This window comes from Equus caballus, chromosome 19, assembly GCF_041296265.1.
Source record: "Equus caballus isolate H_3958 breed thoroughbred chromosome 19, TB-T2T, whole genome shotgun sequence".
NCBI lineage: Eukaryota > Metazoa > Chordata > Mammalia > Perissodactyla > Equidae > Equus > Equus caballus.
In genome coordinates, this window is record NC_091702.1 from 3,830,194 (window position 1) to 3,856,872 (window position 26,679).

Consider the following 26,679-nt stretch of genomic DNA (forward strand, 5'->3'; position numbering starts at 1 on the left):
TAAGTGGAAAATACTGAGCTATGCATGGACATAGGACATGTGGCAAAACAGACTGAAAAACTATTAAAAAAGGGATTCCACTTGTTGATCCTTCTCACTTGATTCATGTTCACAAATCAAAATGTTGATATTTATCCAAATAATATGTATAATTAATTTTTTCTTATTATATGCTTATCCTAAAAATTGTTATATAGAGTTAACTGTCTTTGTTCTGAAATCGTTAGCAACCAATACCACTTATTTTAGCATTTTTATTTAGTGTATTTTGGAGTGAAATGTTACTACACCAAAAAAGTTCATTTTCTCAAAGTGACACCAATTCTCAAGGACACTCATGGCCAAAAAGAAACTGTTGAGTTATTATGAGCCATATCTCTGATCGTATGTGTAAAACACTACTAAAATACAATGGAGTGAGGGAGAGTGGGCATGACATGCAAAGCAAAGACAACAGAAATAGGCAGTTCAGAATTCTTTAAATTCAAAAGTTAAACTGAGGAGTTTCAAGGTTTCCAATGGAGAATTTCTTGTTCCTTAATGTCTAGATAAGTTTGGTTTGAGCAGCCAATGTCCTCTTCCTGGGAGCCCACAGGCCTTCACCCCAGTTGTTTCCATTGTCATAGGTCACACCTATCATCTCTGCTTTCCAAACGGCTGTTTCCACAAGCCACATCCATGGAAATGAAAAAGTCCTTTCAAAGAAATCAGCCAAAAAACTAAACTTCACTGCAGATGTGGTTGGAACGAGGCAAAATACAGGTTTATATGACAGCATCAGGCCTCCTCATTCTTAGACTAGCAACTCTGCACCACAAAAGAATTTCTTACTTGCCCTCTTTATATATCCCCCAGCCTTAAACCATTATATAGGCTCCTCTCTCTTACTCCTTGCCTCTCCTTTCTTTTCTGTCAACACATCAATTAAAGGTTATAAAATTATTCTATCCTTCTATTAAATAAAGCTATTTATGAAGCTTGAGACCCTTCCATATATTGTATCCCAGTCGTCACCTTCTATTCTGAGCTTCTGTTCAGGATTTGTTTTGACTCTTTCAATACTTATAAAGACTTCTTTTAAAAAAAGCAACCATTATCTGGGTTGGACCAATTTTGTTGACAGGTGTGATAAACTCTAAACTCTTTACCTCATCTCACAAGATGTATCTGAATTTGGGTTAACTAAAATATCAAACAATATTAAAATATATAATATAGTATATAATAATAATTAAATATCAAAATATCTACTTCTTAAAAAACAATTATAACCACAAATCAGTTTGGGCTACAATGGTCAGAAGAGGTTACTAATGATTTAATTAAAAAACACTTTATAAAATATATATTTCAAAGATCTAGGGTGAGCCCCAGTGGCCTACTGGTTAAGTTCCACATGCTCCACTTAAGTGACCCAGGTTTGGTCCCTGGATGTGGCCCTACACCACTGGTCTGTCGGTGGTCATGCTTTGGTGGTGGCTCACATACAAAAAGAGGAAGATTAGCAGTGGAAGTTAGCTAAAGGTGAATCTTCCTCAGCAAAAAAAAAAAAAAAAATCTAATAGAATACATTACTGAATGATAAAACTAACACAATCATAAAAAGTGACTAAGACATAGATTCATGAGATTATATTAATTTAAAACTCTATGAGATATCTAAGTAAGAAACTGTCATATTAAGATATGAATGCTTAAAATATTGCTTCTCAATCACTGAATAAGCAACATGGCTAAAAACAAAGAGTTCTTGATTGTGGTGGCATCTTCACTTCTGTTGTCATCACTTTTCTCATTGTTTGCTTCCTCTCTATTTTTCAACATTTTATCAACATTTGGTGTTTCAATGATAGGAAACTACAAGCTCTAAACCACAAAGGTTCTGTGGAACACCATTGAGGACAAACACACAGTGGTGAGAGAATGGCTTACAGAGAGAAAGAGACTGTGATACCACACCTGACTGCAAGGAGGATGAGGAATAGTCTAGCCATGTGCCCAAGAGGAAAAGCAAGGAGATTGGTGATCAGCCAGTCCCCTCTGCTACAGAGCGTGTGTCACTTCAACAACTTCATCAGCATTATCCACAATTGTGTATCCTGTCACTATTATAAACATTCAAATATTAAAACTGTGTTAAAATCGTGTTTATCTGTCTCTCTTATAAGCTCTGAACTTTCTGTTTGACATTGGTTGTGCTTAGTACATCCTTCTATTTTAAATTCAGATCAGTGTTTGGATTATTTTTAAAGAAAAATGTATTAAGACAAAACAATTTTAGTTCTATAAAGTTAAATCTGATTTAATTTTTTATTGCAATTCTTTTCTATATGTAGAAGCAGTACATATTTTTAAGTTGGATGTCCAGAGCATGAAATTCTTGTCCTGATACTGGAATGTATATTGATAAAAGATATTTTAAAATAGATCCATACTTATTTACATAAATTAAATATGCTTATTTTTCCCATATCAGGGACCCACTCCAGGAGATAATTCACAGAACGGTTCATTCATGGATCAGTGAGGACCACACACACAATTAAATTGTGGTTATACATGTAGAAGTCAAGAGTTGGTAACTAACTAAGTCCCTATTCCTATGGGAACAAACATATATTAAATGAAAGAAGATCCAAATTACAATAACAAAAGTAAGCAAAATATTGGTGAGTATGCAGTAAAATCAATATACTTCAAAAACATATAGTTGAGTGAGAACGTTTAAGCATCAAAATGAGCTATATAACAACGTGAGTATGCATTATATTTACTTTGTAGGGCTGTATTCCTTTTTAAGGGCAAATATCAACTTCTGTAGAGGAGGTAACCATGTGGGGAAGGGAAATTGAAGTGGGGATGGGGAATGAGAACTGATGATGATTATGAGACATGGAATTAAGGTATCATTAACTCAATTTAGTCCCCTAAATCACGAAAAGAAATAAAAATAGGTTACACACATATTCATAAATTGTATTCCTTCTGAATCTTTTAAAACAATATAGTACCTGTTTAAAGAGTTTTGTCTTCATCCTCAGACATAAATCTTGGGAAGAAGCCATGGGGGAAAATGGTGAATGTTGAAGTAACTTGATGATTAAAGCATGTATCCAACAAATAATGTACTTACATTTGAGTGGATGCAGTAAAAATAATAACAAAGCAAAACAGGTGACTTCTACATAAAAGAACTTTTCCTCAATAGGAAAATCAAAGGTACCCTGGCAAATTAGCAAAGACCAGTGGTGGTATTTCCTCTTCTCAGATGCTTTGGGGATAAGCAAGAAATATTCAAGGCCCTAGGAGAGTGTCTCGAAGGGGAGAGACACTCACAAATTCTTCTGACTGCTGTTAGGTGAGTAATCACATGAGGAAACCAGAACTCATTCCTCATTGCAGGTGATGAAATGGCGCTGATTATCATGATTACTAGATGACTATTTTTGATGCCTGTCTTCAATTTAAATTATAGATATAAGTATAGTCACCAACACCAGACTGAGTACATTATGCCATGTGACAAATAGAGGTGGCAAGCAACAGGATATATTGGAGTATATGAGGAAGCCATTTGGTGGAAACCTAATTCAGCCTGACTTTGTTTTTCCAAAAGGGGCTGACACAGCCATTGAGCACGCATTGTATATTTGCTTTAAACACTTACTATGGCAAGAACAAAGGTCCTTAAGATAAACATGCAACTTCCCCCCACATTGGCTTTTCCTTAAGGATAAGCATCTTTCCCTAGGCTAGGAACTGACTGCTGTGCTCACCTTTGACCACCCAGCTTGAGGCAACAGACCTGCTACCCTGCTGTGTCCACCAAGACAGCAGACCTACTACCGGCTGTGTCCGTCAATCACTGTTCCTACAGAGCAGTCTCATGACTATTGTAAAAGGGCCATTTCAATCATATGTGAAACATCCTCTTTGAGGGTATATAACCACTCTGTACACCTCACTTCTTTGGTGCCCTTTCTTCCTTTGAAAAGAAAGGCCATGGGCCATGGTCCTCACATTTTAGCTCAGAATAAACTCACCCAAATTTTAATTTATAAATTGGTTATGGATTATTTTTGTTAACACATGCATATTGATAATCTCTTTTCATAGCTATATTTTCTGGAGTAATGATATGTTTTTACCACTATTATTATGTTTTTTGAGGGTAGTAAGGGACCTTCTTTCTGTTTGGTATTATTTCTATATTTATGCTATGATTCTAGGCAAACATTCTGAAGGGAGAGTAAGCATTTTTTGAAAGCTCCACCTAGAATGCTGTCTAAGCAAAGATGCTAATAGTCAGGTCAGGGATATTGATGCTGAGTGTCTGTATCTTAGATAGCAATGGTTTCTGATAGGGCTTCCAGTTATCCAGTATTGTGCTATTATCACTATCTCTTATTGTCATGCCTCCATAGAGTGTCATTTGTGCTATAGATATGTGTAGATTCATTCTACTAATAGCATAAAAGGGACTAGGGTTGTCAGAGAGGAAATTGCCCCAAGAAGCAGACCCTGAAGCAAGGACTTGAGTATATCATTTTTATTTGGTAGATAATACCAGGAAGCAAGAATGAGGGAATGTGGAATGAGAGAGTGAGAAGAGACAAAGTTAATGAAATGTGCAAGAAAGTATAGATTACTGCTGTAAGCAACTAAGGATCCATCACTTGAGATGCTTTGGAGTATCCTTCAGATCACTTCTACACTTCTAGGAATTGTTTGAAAGAAGACTAGGAAAGCTTTGGTGTTTGTTCATTGATTCCTGCCCCTTACTGGTTGAGTACTGCTCCTTGACAACAAAATCTCATGCAATCCCAAGCTGTCTTGCCTATGGTCTGAGCAAGCTCTCAAGACGTTCTGCTCTGAGGAAAAAGAAGTGAAATGTTTGAAATGGGAAGCTGCCAGCATGCCAGGAAAAGTCTACCATGGCTGTAAGCCAAGTCAGAGGTGGCCAAAAGTGACAAGGGGTAGGGAGACAGAGGTGTCTGCTACAGTGATGTTTGCAATAGTAATATCGTGGCAAAGCCAAAATAATATTAAAAACTTTTAATTTAGTCTAATATGTCTATAACACCACAATAATAAGTTGTCTTTGTCCCTACTGTCTTTATGTTAAACTTGTTTTCATTTGGATAGTGAGGCTAAAGGCTTGGAAAGATCTCCTAACATTTATAGTGGGGGCAAAACCAAATTTAAAATCAGTACAATTAAAGGGACAAGGAAGATGAATCCTCAGAAGAATTGTTAGCCAAGTACATGTATTTGTGGACTTGCCACACCATAAACACTTCATCATTCAAGGTGCATGTTTTCCCTTTCATCCCTCATAATGAAGCTAAAAGCATTAAGGGAAGTTTTCTTCTTGATCTGTTGTTCTCCACATCATAAATTGCACATACCCCAGGTGAATAGGAAATATTGTTTTTGAAGGATGGAAAGAGGGAGTAGGAGACCTTACCATACCTCTGCACAGTTCCCAGTGTGGGGGACTGGAATTGGCCATCCCAAGATATGTGTCTTTGGCATGAGGAATATTTTGGGCTGGTTACTTTTAAAAACTGCAGACAGGAAAGAAATTCTGAAAAGTAGAATTTACTTACCCTTTGTTAAGAGACATTTACATTGTAAAGGAAATCTCCATCTGTACAGGTGTCTCCCTTGCTGGACCAGGAAGAAGGAGGGATGACCTTGTCTCTAGAAACTCATCAATGTGGAAGGCAAGGACTCAAGTCTGCATAATAACCTGACTCTTCTTTACTGTACTTGTGTGGTAATCTCCTATGGTCGACTCCTCCGACTCCCAACATCCTCCTTTGTCTTTAGCTGAAGATGATACTTAAGGTGGTGGCTTCAGCCATTTTGATGAGTTGCCCAGTTTGCCTGGGTCTCTCCCACGTATACATGTTATAAAGCTTTGTTTAACTTTCTCCTGTTATTCTGTCGCATGTGAATTTGATTCATTCTCCTGTCAGAAGAACCCAGAGCAGGTAGAGGAAATGTCTTCCTCCTCTACACTAGTAAACCCAGGCTGCATGTCTGCATCATATTCAAATACCAACAACTCTTGAGGACATGCCTTTTCAATCAAACCAACAAACTTAAACTTTCATTAACTGAAGATTAACCTATATCATGTTAACTTGAAAGACATTTGGGTTAGTTCCATTTAGAAAAACTTTTTGTAAGTGCTTACTTTAAGTCAATGGAATAGAGCTCTTTAGAAATTGTACCATCCTGGGGTAAAGTAGCACACATTTGTAACATACATACAGACACACACACAACAGACAGATACCACAAAGACTTTCCTTAGACTTCTGAGTTAGGTGTTCTCATAGCAGACCACAGTGTAAAAACGTGTTTTCCCAGTCTTTTCCTCTTTCTTTCCTTCTTTTGGCCTTAGCAATCTGGCTTGGGATCACCCTTTGTTAAGCAATTGCAGTCATAGCATGAAGCCAATCAGACTCCAGAGGAGAGGCTGCCCATTTGGGAACTGATTGGGCTGTTTTAGAAGCTTGATTTCCCACTTTTGTTTTGTTATAAAGTCTGAACAACTTCTAAGGACAGTGTAATGGGTCAGAAAATGTGCTGCTTGTGAGTGTCACTCCCTAGAGAAAGGTCATAAACACTCTCTTACATACCTCAGTTTCTCACGCCAGCAGTCTAACACTGCCATGGGGGCTCAGAGCGCTGGGTGACCAGCCCTTATGTGTGCATCCCCAGATGAGCCATAATTAATTACCATGAATGAGAGAGGAGTTCCCTACAGGACCACTGCACATCACAATGATTGATCCTCTGACACTCCTGTTGAGGTCCTCAGTCACTAAGGACACCTTTTAGTAAAGGCCAGGAGGAGCTAGTGTCCCTTTCTTCAAAGCCAAACACGTTCAGTCTCTCATTTCTCTATCAAGCAGTTTGTTCAGACTTTATAGACACAATTCTTTCCAATTTAAAGCCAAATTAAAAACATCAGCCTTCCCCATTCACTCTAAATTTCCTCTAGGCTCCTCTGGCCTAGGAAATTCCTCTTAGGTTCCTCTTACTTAGGGTATGTACCAATACTTGATTAAGACATCTAGTCTTAAGACCTTAACCAGCTCATATAAACTCTTGGACCATCAACTTAAAATAAGGAGGTCCAGGTTTCAAGACAACTCACCAGGGTCACCTGAAGAATGCAGTGATCCAGGGGGCTCAGTGGGCCCCTATTGGTGCCAAATGCCAGTTCAGTGTAGATTCCAGGTGGTCTTCAGTGAGTTTCTCTGAAATCCTGCCAACTACACCAAGAAATGTCAACAAAAATAATCCATAACCAATCTATAAATGAAAATTTGGGTGAATTTATTCTGAGCTAAAATGTGAGGACCATGGCCCGGGACCTGTCTTCCCAAAGGAAGAAAGGGCACCAAAGAAGTGGGGTGTACAGAGTGGTTATATACTCCCAAAGAGGATGTTTCACTTAGGGTTGAAATGTCCTTTTGCAATAGTCGTGGGACTGCTCTGTCTGCACAGCGATTGATGGACACAGCAGATAGGTTTGCTGTCTTGGTGGACACAGCAGGGTGGCAGATCTGTTGTCTCCAGCTGGGTGCTCACAGGTGAGCTGGGTGGTCAAAGGTGAGCACAGCAGTCAGTTCCTAGCCTAAGGAAAGATGCTTATCCGTAAGGAAAGGCCAATGTGGGGGGAAGTTGCACCTTTATCTTAAGGCCATTTGTTCTTGCCACAGTAAATGCTTAAAGCAGATATACAATGCCTGCTCAATGGCCACATCAGGCCCTTTTGGAAAAACAAAGTCAGGCCGAATTAGGTTTATACCAAAGGTCTTCCTCATATACCCCAATATATCCTATTTCTTGCCATTTCTATTTGCCACATCTAGGTTTGCGTAAGTGCACTCTATGATGTTCACACAACAAAATCACCTAGTGATGCATTTCCCAGAATATGAGCCTGTCATTTGCTGAGGTAGGACGTATGCATGTATACACAAATGTATATGTTCATATTATAAATAAATACATTTTTTTCTCTGGAGAACTCTGATACAGATTTTGGTACAAAAGATGGTTCTTGAGGAATAGAACCTTAAAGATGTGTTTTCTAACATGGTTCTGGGGTTTCTGAAATTGGTTCTCTGATCTGAATAAGTTGAAAGGCACCAGAGACCCTATTTCCAGTGTTAAAGAGGGTGCTGAGAGTTGATGGCAGGCTGTGACAACAGAGGTACACAAAATATCACCACTGGATATTCCTAACCAAATGTTTATGAAAGGGAAAGTTCTCAGTGAGTTTATATTTTATACCTGAGATCATTCTTGACAAATTAACAAATGTAATGAAATTAGCTAACTGCTTCTAATTGCACTTGATTAATGAGAAAGGAAACGATGAGCACAGGGTGTCAAATTCCCAGCTCAGCTCAACCACCATAACTGACCTGAAGTGTCTGTATCTTCCCTGAAACAAACTCTTACTTCCTGTAGCTTCAGAGCTGAGATTTCTGAAAACCTAACCCGGAGTCTCTTCCTGCAAGTGGCTGAATTACAACACAGGTTGAATCCCCATCTGCACAGTGGTGAAAGTGATGGCGTTGATTTAGTAGTAATTGGGTCCTGAAAACTGGAATGGGGACGTACAGTCAGTTCCCAATTAAGCTGGAACATTTAACTCCCACATGGTGCAGAGCTGGCATTGTAAGTGGAAGCAGCCCTCCTCCTCCTCCTGTCTGAGGAGATTAACCCTGCTTTTCCTGAGGATCCTGTCATCGTGTCCCCTGAGGTCATTGCCTGGCAAGACACTGATGATCCTCCTCAGGACCTATACTCATCACCCTTGTGGCTTCTAGAGCAAGACTCAATTGAGGTGAACTTGACTCCTGGCAGGTCCCAAAGCATGAGATACAAAAGGGGACCCATAAGGAAATGTGCTACACTCCAAAATTACTGCATCCTTTTCCCAGTTCACACAGAGAGAAACCTAGGACAACCATGAAGAAGTGGAATATTAGGGGGTTGGGATAATGGAGGAAGGAACACGCAGTTGATTCGGTAGAATGAATTGATTTGGCCCCACTCAGCAGAGGTTCTCTATTCAATGTTGTGTCTTGAAGGGATACAAGGAGCTCTAACGGTCTGATCAGTTGACTGGCTCTAACGTGGACCAAAATGTGGAGAACACAAGATAAAATGGAACATCCTTGGTGTGCTGGAGAAGAAAGGAGCAAAATAATCATTCAAAAGCAGCACAGAGAGCCAAACAACTCAATGAAATGAGGGAAAAAAGAACAAAATGAAAAGTTCAAAACAGGAAACAAAAACATTAAAAAAAATAAATTTGGGAGATAAGAGTGTAAAAAACCAAAGATCGATTGTAGCCCTCACTGGAAATATAGGTCTCTTCTGAGTGACTATCTGTACTCTGGCCAATGGAAGCCCAAACATGCACTCAGTTGTCCCTCCTCTGCCACAGCTGTACACATGAGACTTATTAAATGTTGCTACCTGCTGGGTCGGCTGTGAGGAGCATCCCAGTGCTGGAGGAGACACTCTTGGGATACCCGTGCCTTCATCCCGGCCCTGGACTAGCCCTGGGACCTGCCACGACTCTTTCTCCTTGGAGGGACAGCACAGCCTTCCCCACCTTTCTGTGGCAAGTCTCTTTCCTGGGTGGCTGTGCTGCATCAGGAAGGGCCTGGGCTGCCGGGAACCAGGATCGATCCTCAGCTTCCGGCTGTCCTCAGAAGGCCTCCCTGGCAGAGCCCAGCCTGCCGTGTGTCTGAGTGACCCTTGCAGCCACCAGGAAGGAGGGGATGAGTCAGAAGTGCCAAGCGATTCACCTGACCCTTGTCTTTCAGGCTGTTTCCAAGGGACGAGATTGCAAAAGCTGGTTGGTAAGGCTTTAGCTCCTGGTTCTGGAGCCGGTGCTCCTGTTGAGCTCAGAGCAGTGTCTATTTATCACCCAGATGGGAAGCACTTCAGCATTTCCCTTGGTAAGGCTGTGTCAACGCACACTCACAGATCATCAGGTTGCTGGCATTCCCCGCAGGACCCCCAACTCACACCCTTCCTATGCCTCCTCTTTCAAAGCTCCCAACAGGAAAGGCTCACACCTCCATGACAGAGCCACAGCACAAGACTGTGGAAAAGAATACAGCCAGCCAAGGGGCTACAGACTTTATAGATTCAGGCCCAGCTACCTCTTCAGGAAAAGTCAGTAAAAATACACCAGAGTGTGTAAACTGGTGATTGTCTGAGACCATGGATCTGAGAAGCACACAGGCCCAGAAGTCACCCTGGGCAGCAAGGGAGACTGTGGGGTCATTCCTGGCCAGGATGATGGTCTATTATCCTGGGAAAGCAGAGCTCACCTGGGATCCATCAGGCCCAGCTAGGGAGGAGTGGCCACCATGGACTTGGCAGAAAGGCTGAGGGCATCTAGGGAATTTCTGCCCTAAGAGACCATTGTATGCAGAAGTGCAGGGGTGCTGAAAATCCTAGTTCACAGGGAGCACCAGGTTTATGGAGGGAGACCCGGCTGAGGCCCGAAAAGCTGCATCACATAGCTTTCCCCTTGGATAGAAAACAGCAGGAGAAGGAATTCAGAGTCAGGGACCTGAAGCCCAGGAGGATCAAGTCTAGGTCAAGGGTGAACAGGGAGGCCTTCGAGGGCCCGAGGAGGCAGAGTCCTGCCTGCCCTTAGTCTGTCTGCACAGGACCTTCCTCTGGCCTCTTCCTCTCCACGTGCACCTTTTGAGCTTTTTATATTATTTTCCTCACTTAGAGCTGATGCAAATCCAGAGACTGAATCAGAAAACTACAAGTTCCTAATCTGTGTGCAAGAGAAACCGGGAAAATATTCCCTCTAACTCCAGAGCGTAGAAAGCAGCCACTGTCCTGGGCAGGACATGGTCCTGGCAAGTCCTAGTTTTAAAGTCACCCCCAGCGCAGTGGTTGTCACTCTGCCTGAGAAAGTGCCTCCATCTTCTCAATGCCAGGAGATCAGAGGGGCCTTCTCTGCTCCTGGACCACGGGCCCCACACTGCACTGCTCCCGTCCTCTGAGTGAGGGGGACTGGGGGTGTCCTTCAGTAGCCAGGGAGGGGGCTGGCCCTTCTCCCTTCTCCACATACACTGACTCTGCGAGGTTTCTAAATCAATGAGGAATGTGAGATTCTGGGTCTCATTTCCATGAGCGCGGGGAGCCAGAGAACCACAGCACCACTCCCAGGCTGGGAAAGAAACAGGCATTTAATATAACATTCAAACACAGCATTTACCACAGACCATAGAAATACCGCCCCTCCAAAGAGGGAAAAAAGGCACTGGGGAAAAGGTGTGAGGGAGATGGGGGGATTGGCCCCTCCCTTGTGGCCTTCAGGGGACCCCAGGAAAGGATCACAAAGTTGTCCTCATCAGAATGGGAGGAAGTGGCCCCATGTACCCTGAATGTCCCAGCTTAGTCCCGCTGCTGAGGAACAGGCTTTGGTTTAGCTGGTCTCAGGGGGGTCATCAGCCGCCGCCACTGGGCTCTTTGTTGGGGGCCTAGTTTCTGGATAAAGAAAGGCATTTCCTGTGAAGCCTCCCCCAGAATCAGAGTGCACACCTCCTCCCCACCCCCACTGCACTCTGTGCTCCAGCCCTGTGCTGAGTGCTCAGTCAGCCAACAGCACTTTTGTCCCTGACACGGGAGATGACATTGAGCATCACTCATTTCACAGAGGAGGAAACTGGTCCCACAAAGGTGAGGGGAATTGCCCTGGACAGGACTGCTCAGCAGTGGAGCTGGGACCCAGTGCCAGCTGTCTGCCTGCCCAGGCTTACGCTCAGCCCAAATGTTTCCTGAGCCCATGGATTCAGCCACTGCCAGTCTGGACACTCACTCTGCCCTGAGCAGTTCTTCTTGTCTTTGAAGAGGAGTCAAATCTTTCTGGTCCACTGGTATCAGGGCTCCAGCTGGCAGGACAGGCTGTAGCTACAGGACAGAGTGGAGCTGTGAGCTACCAGGAGCCACAACTCAGGTGTGCTTCCCAGAGCCTGCCAGCAGCTGGAGTCCCAGGGCCCTAAGGGTCACTACACAACCAGATCTGAGGCTGACCATGGAGCCATGTCCATGGACACTGGTGCTGGTCTGCAGAGAGAGTCCACCCTGCCCTCCCGCAACTCCCAGCCCACCTCACCTCTTCTCCTCGCTCAGGGGCTCCACAGCCTGGAACCAGGCCCCAAAGTGCTCCACAGGCTGCAAGGTGTACAGACTTGTAGCCTCCTGGAGCAGCTCGATCTCCTCCATGAGTTTGAATTCCTGGGCCAGAGGAAGGACGGGATGCACACAGGGCTGGGGGAATCCTGCAGGGCACTTGGAGGGGGTGAGGAGAGGAACAAGGAGCTGGTCTGGGGCTTTTGCCCACTTGGGAACCCTCCCTCCCTGCAATTCCAGTCAGGACTTGCCTGCTCTCACAGTTGGCTTGAAACAACTCCCCCTCCAGGAAGGTGTCCTTGATGTCAGCCCTTCCCCCAACCACCAATGCCACAGGATCCCCAGCTCTGAATATAGAACTCTCCAAATAAATGTCAGACCCCAGAGGTTGGGCCAGAGGGGGTCTTGCCCAAGGGAGGGTTTGTGATTTCCACACCCTCACCCTCAATACAGTGAGGCCGCAGCTGCTTAGTTCATTCCATTTCCAAGTTGGACACATTGCCCTGGAAGGCATACAGCCAAAGTCCATCAGCAACAGCCCCCTTAGCCCATCACTAGCCCCCATCCACACCCCTTCCAATGTTATACTACTGCCAGAGGGCAGACACTTCCAGAAACAGGACTTGGACCTGGGCCAGGCTCTGGGCTGCAGAACAGGTGGGACAGAGGAGCTGAGACCTCATAACCCAACCCCCTCTGATGACAGATGGAGACACTGAGGCCTCAGGCAGGAAGGGACAGCTCAGCCACTGATGTGCTTCCTGACTGGGAGGGGCCCGACTTCTCTTCCCTCATTGGCAGGGCCAGAGGGAGGGGCTGAGTCCAGCTCAGACACCACCTCCTGCGGCCACACAGCCAGGCAGCTCTGAGCCTCAGCAGCCCAGGGAACCTGGACGGTGGCTTATGCAGGGCCTCCATCACTCATCGCTGGGATGGGCCTGACGCCCCGGCTCCCACAGGAGGCTGGAGGCTCTGCTGAGAGGACCTTTGCCAGATGCAGAGAGCTCAGGGCTCAGGGCAGGACTCTCCTCCCCACCCTCAGGAGCCTGAGCCCCCAGACCCAGCTCCAGGCTCACTCACCTCCACATAATCCTCCATCGCAGCGTCCAGCAGCTCCAGGGAACTGAAGAATGTCACCAGGGAGGGGAGGACACCCTGTGCCGCCATCGGGGTGGGCATGGTGATGAGCTCCCGCTCTCAGGTACCCCCATAATCCCTCCTCTGAAACCCCTCACCCCAGCCTCCTGCCCACCCCACGCTCCCACACACAGCAGCCTAGGATCCTCTCAACACCCCAACACACACAATTCCCTCCTCCCCTCCCCTCCAGGAGCACCAAAATGCACCAGTCAAGTCCCAGGGCTGGCTGTTGGCCAATCCCAGGGGGTGTGGCTCCTGCCCCTCCCCACCCCAAATCTGTCCTGCTGCCAGCCCTTCCAGGCCTCCTCCTGCTCACTGCCACTGCAGGCACTTCAGGCTCGGCGGCCACAGCAGATGTGCTGGAGGAGGAAGGCCCGTCTCCTGAGGGAGGCCTCCAGCTGGGAGGGGGAGCCCCCTCTCCTCTGACTCCTAGGCCCCTCCCCCACAGTCACCCTCACCTGCTGCCGCTGCCTCTCCTGGGCTCCCTGGCAGGCCCTCTCTGCAGTCTCTAACACGGCGGTCGCCTCCTGTCGGGGCCGAGGACAGGGTCAGTGTGCCCATACTCCCCTCCACACGTCCCCCAAGGCCCCTGACCTCGGACCTTGGCCATCTGGCTCCAGTCCCCTGCTGCCTATGCTGCTCCCACCCCCAGGGTGCTCTGATTCTAGACCAGTCCCAGCTCCAGGACTCACTCCTGGGTGACCTTGGGTCTGCCCAGGCCTCCCTGAGCCTCTTTCCTCATCTGGAAAGTGTGAAGAGAAAGTCATCTGCTTCCAGGAGTCTCCTGAGGACCCAATGTCATCTGACTTTCATCACTGCTCTCCCGTCACCTCTCAAGCAGAAGCCAGCACAAATCTCCTCAGATTTCCATCCTCCTTTGAACGGTATCATCCCACCGTGGGCCTGTACCACGTCATCTTCCTCCATTTCCCAGAGGAGGAGACCGAGGCCCACAGAGGGACAGTGACTTGCTCAAGGACCCACTGAGGAGAGCCCACTCCCCCTCCAAGCCAGAGGCCCTGTCCCCCAGCCTTCACCCCTCCCCCTGCCCCACCACTGACCAAGGTCCTGACCTCTGGACTCGGAGTGCATCCAGACCCCAGCCAAACTGAGACATGAACAGAGAGGGACAGGGTGTCTTAGGGGACCTGGCCAAGTGGATCCTTCCTGCTCCACCCCCACAGGGGTCTCTGACACCCAGGCTTGGCCCATGGCCTTGCCATAGCCTCGTCTCCTAAGATCCCCTCAGGATGTTCCCCTCCCCTCTACCCCTCCCCTCCTTCCAGATCTCCAGCCTCCAGGTTACCTTCAGGAGCAGCTTCCTGTTCACGTGCTGCTCTCTCCTGCACCACTTCTTAAGCGATGAGAGCTCTCCCTAGGGGGTGGGGAAAGAAAGAAAGAAAAACTGTCTGGTGGTTGAAGGGCAAATCCCTTTTGTTTGAGGACCCAGAAGATCCAAACAGCCTAGGGCCTGGATGAGGGATTTCACTGGGGTGCTCTGAGCCCTGAGGTCCCCATGGGACTGGGGAGGGGGCCTCTCCTGTTTTCACCTGGGGCCTCCATTCCCATATCTACCACACAGATCTGTTTTGAACAGTGTTGGTTTCAGTTGTATAGAGATTTCAGTTGCTGCAAAGGGAGTACTGGAAAATCTCCAGCTGAGCTCAAGCCCAGATCTGATGTTTAAGGAAATGAATTCCTGGGGCACAACTGCTGGCCTAGGGTCCCAGAGAGACTCAGAGACCCAGGAACCAGATCAGTTGCTGTGTCTGGCATTTGCTGTCTCCTAGGTGGTCCCAGCTGACTACGGGGGCAACGCCAACCCTATGTGGGCTGCCTGGTCCAGCCTCGTGGTGCTCAGGTGGAGAGCAGCCTACCCACCTGGAAACTTGTCCCCAGGGCTCTTGGAGACGGGTAATGGCAGGGCTCTGCAGAGCAGAAAGGATGGTGTGGAGGGAAGAGAAGCTTCCGAGGCCTTGGCACCCCTGGGGAAGGGAAGAGATTGAGCCGTGAGGGGGAGCTGGAGCTCTGCTGCCTCTGGCTTCTGCCCCCTCATGGACTTCTCCTGTCCTGGAGGAGACAGAGGCCCAGGGAGGGCACAGCTGGGACCTGATGAGTAACACTCCCAGGCACGAAGATTTTTAGCTCAACACAAGGAAGGAGCACAGGAAGGAAGTGAGCTTGGCCCCACTGGGACCTCAAGTCAAGGTCAGTATGGCCCTGGCAGGAGGGAATAGGGACAGTGCAGGGACTCAGAGCACAGACTTCAATCCTGAGAGCTTAGAAACAAGAGGCAATTCCCACGCCTCCAGAGAGGGCCTCCCATGACTTACCTCAGCCACCTGAATCCAGAGCTCCACCACCCTGGCCCTGTCCTGGGCTGTCAGGCTTGGGTCCCTGAGGCAGGTGACGATGACACAGTTGGCCACAGTGTTGGTGTAGGTGATAGTGTCACAGATGGTGAGTGCCAGGTACTTGCAGACCCTGTTGTCACGCTGGGACCAGATGGAGCTCAGGCAGTGGGTGGACACCAATGTCTTGAACAGCTGCTGAGAAAGATTCGGAGTGTCACCCGGCCCTGCCGCACACCGGCTCGGTGTCCACAGTCCCCCACAGTCCCAGGCAGGGTGAGGTCAGAGCTGGAGCTCAGGAAGCAGAGGTGTGGTCTGAGACTTGTGGGAGTCCCTGGGCTTTGTCTGTGTCCACTGAAGGCAGCCAGCACAGGATGACCTGGGACACAGTACTGTGGGGAAGGGAGGGGGCATTTGCTCCCAGCCCCGTCTCACTTCCTCTAAGCTCCAGAACGCAGCCCACACCTGCCCATCTCAAGGGCCATCTTCCACCCATTCTGATCACCCTCAGGTCCCACTCCCCATTCTGATGCACATTCCCCAGTGGCAGGGACAACCACTGGCTTTGCTTGTTTGTCTCCCCTGTAGTCAATACACATCATGTGCCTAATGAGTACTGAGGCTGTTGAGGCCACCTGGGCAGATAGGTGATGGACCCAAGAAGCTCTCCTCCCCCACCAAAGGGCCAGACTCTGCTCAACTGCCTCTCTGTTCCACCTCATTTATCTACACAGCCATTCTGTGCAGCAGGTCCTCTGAGTGTCCGCCTCTACTGTCCTGTGGGGACAGCGAAGGCTTGGGGGTTAAGAAAGCTGCCCAGGTCACAGTGTTGGTAAGGCGGGGAACAGATTTGGACCCAGATCATGGGATTCCAGATCAGGGAATGGCAGGTGTGGCACATGAATGGCAGCTCATGGCACAGGAAGGCAGGGCCCACCCACCTTGCAAGCCCTGCTGCTCACTGCAGCCACCCTTGTCAGCTGCTCTGCCACTAGCTGGGGAGGGAAGTCCAAGAGGCTCAGCTTCTCCTCCCTCAGCTGGTTCTCGGTGGTCACAGCCCAGGGGCAGGTGGGCTCTGGCGCTGGACCTGGCACACTCGTTATTTGTGCAGATGGAACTGGAAATCTCACTAGACCCCATGGTCCAGTGGGCTCCAGTGCATGAGCCGGCTCTGGGGCTGAAGTTAATGGTGGCCCTTACTCCAGTCCTGGAGGGGCTGGCGCAGGGCCTGCTGGCTCCAGCTCTACCACAGATGGTGGGGCTGGAGGTGAAGCTGGCTCTAACCCAGGGGCTGGCACTGGCTCTGGCTCTGAAAGTGACAGGAGCTTTGGAGCTGGCTCTGGAGCGGGATAAAGAGAAAGTTTCACCCACGCACCTGACAGTTCCTGTGCCTTTCCAAAGACGGGAAAGACTCCACTGCCTTTAAGAGAACTCCAGCCCATTAAGCCCAGCACAGACTGTCTTCCCAGACTGCAGTCCCCTCACCTTTCTGCTCCATCTCAATGGCCTTGAGATGTTCCAGGTGGCCCAGCAGAAGGTAGGCATGGACCTCCGGGTCTGAGCCACCAAAGCTGACATACACAGTGGCCAGCTTCACTATCAAACAAGGAAAACACAGGGGCTCCCAGAAATCCTGCCCTTGGTCAAGCCAGGTTCCCACCGTAGAAGAGACAGCACTAGGGAGAGGCAGATGGGCCACAGAGTCAGAGGCCTGGCCTTTCCTTCCACACTGCCCTCCCAAGGCACCCTTGTTTGCATCTGGGCCCCCATGCCTGCCCCTCCCCCTCCAGAGGAGAGCCCCATCCCAGCCCTGAACCCCTGCTGGCTGTCCTGGCAGTGGCAGACCTGCTGATCCAGCAGGTTGAACACAGAGTCTATGTGAGTCTCTTACTTGCACCAACATTCTTCTCCCAAAGGGCTTGGACACAGCCCACCTCAGCCCTCCATGCACTTGGGCACCTGGACTGAGGACTGAGGCAGATTTGTGAGCAGCTGGCTCATATACCTCCTGTTCTGGACCTGGTGGTGGTGGTCAAAGGGGTGGATGTGGAGATAGGGAGGCAGAGTGAGACGGGACTCTGGCGGGGATGAGTCTCTAGAAACAACTCAGCCCAGCTTCCTTTCTGGTTCCCAGGGGACCTGGGACCCATCCACAGCTCATTCTGTCTTCTGTACTCCTGGAGTGGAAGCCATTAGACCTCAGCCTTCCCATGGGAACCAAAAGATGAGTAAGATGCAGGGTTCTGCCAGGCCTGCCTGAGTCACATCTACCATACTCTCCCCTCACCCTGCTCTCTAGAGACAGGAGGCCCTCCTTCTGGACCCAAAGACCATGCACATTTTTAGGCAGCCCTGTGGTCTACCATCCCACTCACAATGTGGGGAAATGCCTCCCGATGTTCAAGTGGGTACGAGGGCATCATGGGATGTATGGTGGATGGGACCTGCGAATGATGTTGTGTGACTCTCCGATTCTCACACTAGAACTGAGGCCCAGTGATGGTGTTTGCTTCATTCACTGAGTCATGCTAAGTGTCTCCAAAAGTCGTTCATGGAGTATGTGCTTAATATACATTGTTGAATGAACTTCAACCAGAACCATCCCAGGTATCTGAGTGGGTCTGGGGCCCCTCTGCTTCCCCAGAGATCCCTCACTGCCTACACCAAGGACAAGGACCAGGACCAGCTGGATGGAGTCTCAAAATCCTTGACAGCATGCTTTCTCTGTGCTTTCCCAAACTCAGAAAGGCCACAAGCCAGTGACGGGAGAGGAGGACTACTTTTCAAAGGGGACAGAGAAATAATAAGCATGAACAACCATAGCACGGCCCACAGCCCTCTCTGCAGAGCCAGGAACCAGGAAAGCACCTGCCATGGCTGATCCCCTTAGTCCCTGGGAGAACCCTATAAAGTTGATCCTCTCCCACCCCACTTTTCAGAGGAGCCAACTGAGGCTCAGAGAGATGTGATGACATTCCCAAGACACACAGCTGGCAGTGGGCAGAGTCACCACTGTACTCAGGAGAGGGCAGGTACTCACCTAGAAAACAGCTGGTCCAGGACCTGGTGATATGTGTTGAAAGCCGAGTAGTTGAACACAAAGGTGGTGACATTGCAGATGACTCTACCCAGGAAGGCTGAGACCTTAGACTCAGCTTCTCCATCACACCTGCCAGGAGGGCACATATCCTGCAGGCTTCATTTAGATGTGCAGTGGAGTCATCTTCACTCTGGGTGAGACAAGGCAGGACATACAGTCAGCAGCATCACCATGACCCACCAGAAGGTTCGAGGTCTTCAGCTCACCCAGGAACTCCAAGCCCCTCAGGGATGTGTGCAACAGCAGGGACAGGAGTTCCTACACTGAACAAGGTTCTAGGCTTTCAAAATACTGAGTCTGGGTGGGGGAAGATTCTACAGTGAGCTCCCTCCAGGCTGTGTGTTAGATGAGGAACAACAGCCCTCCCTCCATGAAGAGCGCCACCCAGTGAATCCTCAACAGACGCCCCACTGTAGAGATGAGAACAGAGGCTTACGCATGCCAAGGGGCTTCTCAAGATCAGCTTAGGTCAGAATCAAGGACCACACCAAGAGAGGGCTGTGGGACACTCCCTCTATACGGCCTGAGGTTCATCTGCCCCTGACCTGGGGGGAAATGTTCTGCGGGAACCTCACCCTCCCCCAGTGTGGAGACAGTGTACAGGGCAGAGACATCCTATGAGAATCCTTTTGATTTCAAAAAGACTCTGATGGTTCTTTCTTTTACATTAAAGGGAGTTTTGAGACCCTCATTATGAGGGTCCCAAGCTCAGAAAAAGGCAAAATTCAAAGATACTCATAGCCTAGTGGGAAGTCACAACAACATCAATGTTTTCTCTAATCTTCCTAGGAATATGCAAAAAGAAACTTCACACCTTCCTGTGCAACTGGTGGGGAGGAGAAGTCCAGATTCCTTCAGTAATGAGACTGTGGGACATTCAGGTGGGACAGCACTGTTAGGATCCTAAGGGATTCTCAGTTTGAGTCTGGATTCTGGACTGACCTTGGTCATCTCAGGGTAGTGGATGTGGTGACCCCTCTGTGCCCGCTCTCACCTCAGACCAGCCCTGGTCATTGTTGGTGGCCTAGTGCACCTGGCCCCTGTCCAGGGAGGTGGGGTAACCGAAGCCATCCACCAGCTCCTCGACCATCTCCTGCATGCAGCTCTGCAGACAATGCCCAAGAGCCAGGCCAGGAGGTCTCAGGAGCCTGCTGTGACTTGGCCAGAGGAGGAAATCCCACCACAGATCAGGTACAGAGGACATAGACCTTCAGCCAGGGAGGGAATGAGGTGACATCTGGAAGGCTTGGGATTTACATACAGTTAGAGGAGCTTGGTCCCCAGCACTCACCTTCCCATCTTGCCAGCCACAACCTGGGCTATGAACATGACACACAGCCAGGCTTCCAACACTGAGCAACCTGCTCCTGCCCCTGCCCAGGATGGTCCCCAGTCAGCCCCCCACCCCTCACTTCACTCCCCCCTCCACTCCTGGCTCCACCCCTCCTCACTCCTCCCTCAAGGGGTGTGGGGGTGCCCAGGTAGGATCCAGCTGTGGTCTGACTTGAAGTGGCCTGCCCTGGGCTGCCCTGTGTTAACTGAGGTCTCATCCTGCCAAATGGCCAGAGGCGTTGCAGTTGAGGGCTGAGCCAATGTCTACAGTGACTGAAAAGGCTGTCATTCTCAGCTTTCCAGAAGCCAGAGCCTCAACAAGTAGGGATGCAACATGAGAACATCCTGCTGTGTTGAATGTCTCGGCTTGAGTGAGCTCGATAGGAGGCTGTGTCTAGAATGTGGGTGCCTGGAGACCAAAGCACTAAGTTCTGTTGGGGTCTGTCACCAAACAAGTGAGGTCACTTCTCCAAGCTTCCATTATCTGGGCCCCTTTCTTCAATCATACCCTCTGAGGTCTTGACTGCTCACCTCCCTTGCCCATGTCATCTCTATAACAGTACGCAAATATCCATCACAGTGCCCCAAACAACTCCTCGGGAATGGAACCAGAGTTCCAGGTTGGAGGACACACAGTTGAGTTCAGACCTCTTTTTTCCTACCAGTTCTGTGTTCTGGAAACTCCATTGTGCCTCTCAGGGCCTCTTCTATCTCTGAACTTAACCCCTCGGCCATGGAGCCGGCCCCAACATTTGTATTTTCCAGGTGCAAGGTCTTGGAGCAATGTCGTCAGAGAGGAACGGAAACCCAGACAGTCTACTGGGTCCCATGATCCAGGCCTGCCATGCTCCCATCTCCCCGCCTCTCTCTTCTCAGGCTCCTTCCAGCCACACCACCACCTTTCTGACCTTCTCTGGTCAAACTCACTTCTTCCTGTGAGTCTCTGCACCAGTGGTACCTTCTCCCTGACACACAAGCCATTCTCAGACACAGGCAGTCATGGCTTACACTTGTCATTCTGCTCACAGCAAATGTCACTTCCTTGAGGCCTTTCAAAGCCTCCCAGACACAGTCTCCACTGTCACAGATCTCACACCTGGAATGGCATCACATGATTTCCTCCTTCTTGGTCTCATTTGGATAAACCGAATCCATGAAGGCGGGCTTTCTGCCTTGGTGGAAGCAGATGTAACTTCTGGTTACCTCAGGAACATGACTGTCTCTTCAGCCTAAGAAAGTTCAATACTGTCCCATCACCAGACCTCCAGACTCCTAGGAAAGGCCCCAGGTGTGAAAATTGGAAACCCCACTATGCTCCGATGACCATAGAGCCTTAAAATCCACAGGGACACTGGTCTTGTCCAGGGCAAAGTTCTCACCTGGGTACCATTATGGGTCAGCCGCAGGAGTTTTCCACAGATGTCCACTCCATCCATTGTGTGCTAATGACGAGAAGTTACACAGGGAGTCCACCCTAGTGTTATTACCGTGGGGGACAAACCTGGAAGGGCACAAGGAATGAACAAGGGTGTCTGGAGTTCTACACTGATTCTAGATGCTCTGCTTCTAGGGCCTGTTCAAGAGAACTTTCTGCAAGGATGTAACCATTTGGGTCTGCAATATCCAACACAGTCATTTTTAGCCCCATGTTGTTATCAAGCATGTAAAATGTGGCTAATGTGTGTGAGTGAGGAACTAAACTTCTCATGTCATTTAATTTCATGTAATTAATTTAATACATAAATAGCCACAGGGAGACCATTTCTGAATTGTCAGAGTAAGGCCTTCTGAAAATCCACACAAACAATGAGAACACTGGTAAACTGGTCAAAATCAACTCTTTCAGAGGCCTAGAAGTTAACCAAAGTCTTGCAACAACCTGAGGAGTGTTTAGTCAAGAAAGATGGTGGAATCTTTGTAAAGGGAATAATGTCAGTGGCATTAACACTAGTGCTGTTCCCATCCTGCTCCCACAATATCCTCAGTAACTGAAAACCGCCAGTCTCAGAACCATGGTAGCAGCCTACCAGCTGTAATGGGTTTGGAGTCCCCAAAAGACCCATCCCCATTGAATTGTCACTATCTGACTTGCCTGGCAGCTCCTTGAGAAAGTCCCATTTTCAGGGCTCATCCTTATTTGACTCAGAGCTTGCTCAGTGAGGAAAGCTTTTCCCTAGGGTACTTTCCAAAACAATCAGTGGTAGTTGTTTTTCATTGTAGCTGCCTGAGTGAGCTACACCAGTTGAGGCAGGCAAGAGGTGAGCCAAAACTGAAAAGAAAACTTGGGAGAATGGAGTGTCTATCGGGGCTTTCAAAAGCACCAATATATTTGTGAGGATCTAGAAGAGCACAAGTGTACAGGGCTGTGTGCATGCCCAGGAAAGACTTGAGAAGGTCTTAATCTCTCACCTCTAGTGGAAAGTTTGAATTCATATCTGAAAAATGGATTAATGTCATTCATCATATTAAATAAAATAAAGGACAAATACCCCCCGATCTTGATACACATATACAAAAGAGAACTTCACAAACTACAACATCATTCTTGATTTTAAAAAATCGCTCAACACGTTAGGAAAGGAAAGAAACTTTATCAACCTGCTAAATACCATCCTTGAAAAACCCACAGCTAACATCGCACTCAGAGAAAGACTGAAAATTTCCCCCTAAGACCAGGGACAAGACAAAGATAGCTGTCTTCATCCCATATGTTAACCACATTGTACTAGAGGTTATAATCACGGCACTTAGGCAAGAAAAAGAAATAAAAGGCATACAGTTTGGAAAGGAAATGAGCATATTTTTTTTCATAACCCCACACTTAAAAAGCTATTTATTCTAAGTATTAGGAAAATCTTCCACATAAATCTGGGAGGACCTCATGGGAAAATAAGACATGTGGCTCTTTTCTTTCTAGTGATAATCTGCTCATTCTCTTCTTGCAGCTTGGCTATCTCAATATGACAGAAATGTGGTGTGTTTCATGTTAGGAATAGAAATCATCTGTAGGTCATCGGATGCAGCCAGGCCCTGTGCATGGCAGATTTTTTTTCACTCCTTTAAATATATTTTGGTCTATGATGGGCTGAAGGAAACACACAAGTCACCATGCTGAAATCTTGCTCCTAAACATGGTAGATACAATATTCATGTTTCTGTGGTGGAGGTTTTCAGTCCAGATCCAGGAGACTCTTTACCTTTTCATTTGCTTGTTTGTTTGTTATGCACTTTCCCTTCTCCATACTCCACTGAAAGAGAAAACAGTCTGATGACATGAGGAAACACGCCAGAAATAACACAGGACATTGAAGTTTAAAGAGTGATTTTCTTCTTTTAGCAATGGCTCTATAAACAATTATATTATCCATTATTAGGTGATATTTATTTTATGGTAACTGTATAAATTCCTATACCATGGTAACTAAGAAAATATAATGTATTAAAGGAATGGCCATGATTTATTTTGACAGAAATAGGTCTCAAAAATACACACAAGGACTTTGCAGGGATAATGACTATATGAATAGAGAAAAATTTTACATTGGTATTTGGTTAAAATTTGAAAAACAGGGGCTGGCCCCATGGCCAAGCGGTTAAGTTCGCGCACTCCGCTGCAGGCGGCCCAGTGTTTCATCAGTTTGAATCCTGGGCACGCATATGGCACTGCTCATCAAACCACGCTGAGGCAGCGTCCCACATGCCACAACTAGAAGGACCCACAATGAAGAATATACAACTATGTACTGGGGGCTTTGGGGAGAAAAAAAAATTCGAAAAACATTAGCAGTATAATAAATTTGTGGAGGACAAAATGGAGAATTCAGAGTTACAAGTTTTAAAGAAAGAAAATTGAAAAACAAAACACTGCTCTTTATTTGCAAAGCAAGTTGCATCTACCTCCAGAATAATGTCCATTATTCTGTTCACCACTGTTCCAGAAGTCCTGATTGAGTGGGGAAATAGCCAGAAAAGACATCAAGTGGTTTGGTAGGAAAAGGCTGCTTCATACGACAGCCATCTTGGAATATTTTAAAATTAAATAAGTGCACGTTGATTTTATAATTTATTTCAACCCCATCTTGAGAAGTATATTTGCTCCCATTTTACCAACTATGAACATTAAGAAAATGCACACTGTAGGAAATCTAGGATTAGTACTCAGATGTGCAGTACTTTCTATTATAATATTTTTGGATTTAAAAATTTTTATATACATTTGTCTTTGTGATTTGTAAGATGATGTAATATGAGGACAGGAGATAATAAATTTAACAGAAAAAAACCCTAGAAATTATACCAAATGAACTGGCTTTTTTTTTTTTAAGATTGGCACCTGAGCCAACAACTGTTACCAATCTTTGTTTCTGCTTTTTCTCCCCAAATCCCCCCAGTACATAGCTGTATATTTTAGCTGTTGATCCTTCTAGCTGTGGCGTGTGGGATGCCACCTCAGTGTGGCCTAACGAGCAGTGCCATGTCCGTGCCCAGGATCCAAACCAGCAAAACCCTGGCCCACCAAAGCGGATCACGTGAACTTAACCACTGGGCCATGGGGCTGGCCCCTGAATTGGCTTTTTTCAACATGATCAATTTAGCCAACTGAAATAAACTTTTTACTTTATTTATACAGGGTAATGCATCCAATGGGACCCAACTTCTTCATCACTGCCTATTCCTTTACTGACCAGGATTTCAATATGCCCTTCTCAGAAGCAAACACGAGGCTATCATTGGGTGGGTTCTATTTTCAAAAATATTTCATTTAGATCATATAAATAAAAACTGAAATGCCACAGTTGCCATCAGATGTAGATTAATACGCAATCCAGGTGAAGAATGTGACTGAAGTCACCATGTTCCTACTGATGGGCTTCACAGGAGATGTTGACGTGCAAGTCTTCCTCTTTTTGCTATTTCTAGCAATCTGTCTTTTCACTCTGATAGGAAATTTGGAACTGATTGTATTTTTCATTGGGGATTCCTGGCTCCATGACCCCATGTACTATTTTCTGAGTCTGTCATCATTCTTGGATGCCTGCTATTCCTCAGTTGTCATCCCAAAAATGTTGATCAATTTCCTGTTAGAGAATCAAACTATTTCATTCCTTGGATATGCAGCACACATGTTTTCCTATGATATTTTTGGGGCCACAGAATGCTTTATCTTGGCTGCAATGGTATATGATTGCTATGTAGCAATCTACAACCCTCTGCTGTATTCAGTTAACATGTCACTCAGAGTCCATGTGCCACTCAGCATTGCTTTTTATGTTGGTGGCATTTTCAAGGCTTCAGTGCACACAGGTGCTGCATTTAGCCTATCCTTCTGTTCATCCAATGAAATTAGAACTTTCTTTTATGACATCCCTCCTGTCTTTGCCATTTCTTTTTCTGACACATGAGAAAATCATCTTCTAGTCTTCGACTTTACAGGAGCTGTTGAGAATAGTCACTATCCTGATTGTCCTGATCTCCTATGGTTTCATTCTGTTGGCCGTTTTGAGGATGCATTCTGCTGAAGGGAGTTGAGAAGTCTTTGCTACATGCGGCTGTCACCTAACTGGAATGACAATTACTATGGAACAATCTTCTTCATGTCTGTAGGACCAAGTTCCAGCTACTCTATGGACCAGAACATGATGGTGTTATTTTCCAGCATCACCATTCCCATGCTGAATCCCATCATCTACAGTTTAAGGAACAAAGATGTAAAAGAGACAATGAATTGAGCTTTGGGGAAAAATTGGTTTATCAACAAAGTGTACTCTTCTCGCTCACCATTAAATTGAAATCAATTAATATTAATGTTCATTGTCATATCAGAAAGTTATGATAAAAGTGTATTTTTAAGGTATTAGTGCCTCTCTATTCTTCTCAGAAATTTTTAAATAAGGTCATAGTCAATCCACTACCTATGCAGTTTTTATACATGCAGAAAATTGCCATCCATCTTCTTTTAAGTTATATATAGAGAAAGAGTGATATAGATATATGTTACACACATACACACGTATGTACTTATATATGCTATTACTGGTTGCATTATTTTGCTAGGACTGTACCAGAGGCTGGATTGATAAAACAACAGAAATTTATTTTCTCACTGTTCTGCATGCTACGTGTTTGAGATCAAGATACTGGCATGGTTGCTTTTGTCTGAGGCCTCTCTCTCCTTGACTTGCAGATAGTCGTCTTCCTTCTGTCTTCACAGGATCTTTTCTCTCTGAGTGTCTGTATGCTTCCCTTCTCTTCTTATCAGCTCAACAGTCATATTGGATTAAGGCCCACCTTAAATGCCTAATTTTAAGATAATTACCTCCCCACACACTCTATCTCTAAATACAGTTACATTCTGAGGTAGTAGGAATTAAGACTTCAACATATAAATATTGGTTTATTTACACACATAGGCATATATTGTATTAAATTCTAAGTATTATCTTTCATCTCCATATCACTCAAATTGAATAGGCTCCCATAGTTGCAATAAGTAACTTTATAATTCTATCTGACTTACTTGAGCAAATACCAACTAACCAAAAAAAAAAAAAA

At 46.6% G+C, this 26,679-nt stretch overlaps 1 protein-coding gene and 1 pseudogene across 17 annotated transcripts in view; one reads left to right on the forward strand and one right to left on the reverse strand.

Moving 5' to 3' along the window:
• LOC102149377 (ral guanine nucleotide dissociation stimulator) overlaps positions 1-26,679 on the reverse strand; it is a 90,738-nt gene that overhangs the window by 25,076 nt on the left and 38,983 nt on the right. For 2 of the 17 annotated variants that reach the window (XR_011428715.1, XR_011428718.1), the window contains 9 exons: positions 18,736-18,925; positions 15,678-15,893; positions 15,226-15,329; positions 14,651-14,719; positions 13,803-13,871; positions 13,285-13,359; positions 12,188-12,363; positions 11,891-11,982; positions 11,241-11,559 (listed from right to left, as the gene is read on the reverse strand). Coding sequence is in view for 7 of the 17 variants with exons in the window: in XM_070242521.1 (XP_070098622.1) it covers positions 11,952-11,982; positions 12,188-12,363; positions 13,285-13,302 (225 nt within the window). In the remaining 10 variants the exon portion in view is untranslated. Of the gene's footprint in view, positions 1-11,240; positions 11,560-11,808; positions 11,983-12,187; positions 12,364-13,284; positions 13,360-13,802; positions 13,872-14,650; positions 14,720-15,225; positions 15,330-15,677; positions 15,894-18,735; positions 21,300-21,506; positions 21,629-23,324; positions 23,376-26,679 lie in introns of those variants that run through there. The other 15 variants (XR_011428713.1, XR_011428714.1, XR_011428711.1 and 12 more) reach the window with 14 other exon arrangements.
• OR5T37P (olfactory receptor family 5 subfamily T member 37, pseudogene) lies at positions 24,981-25,889 on the forward strand (annotated as a pseudogene).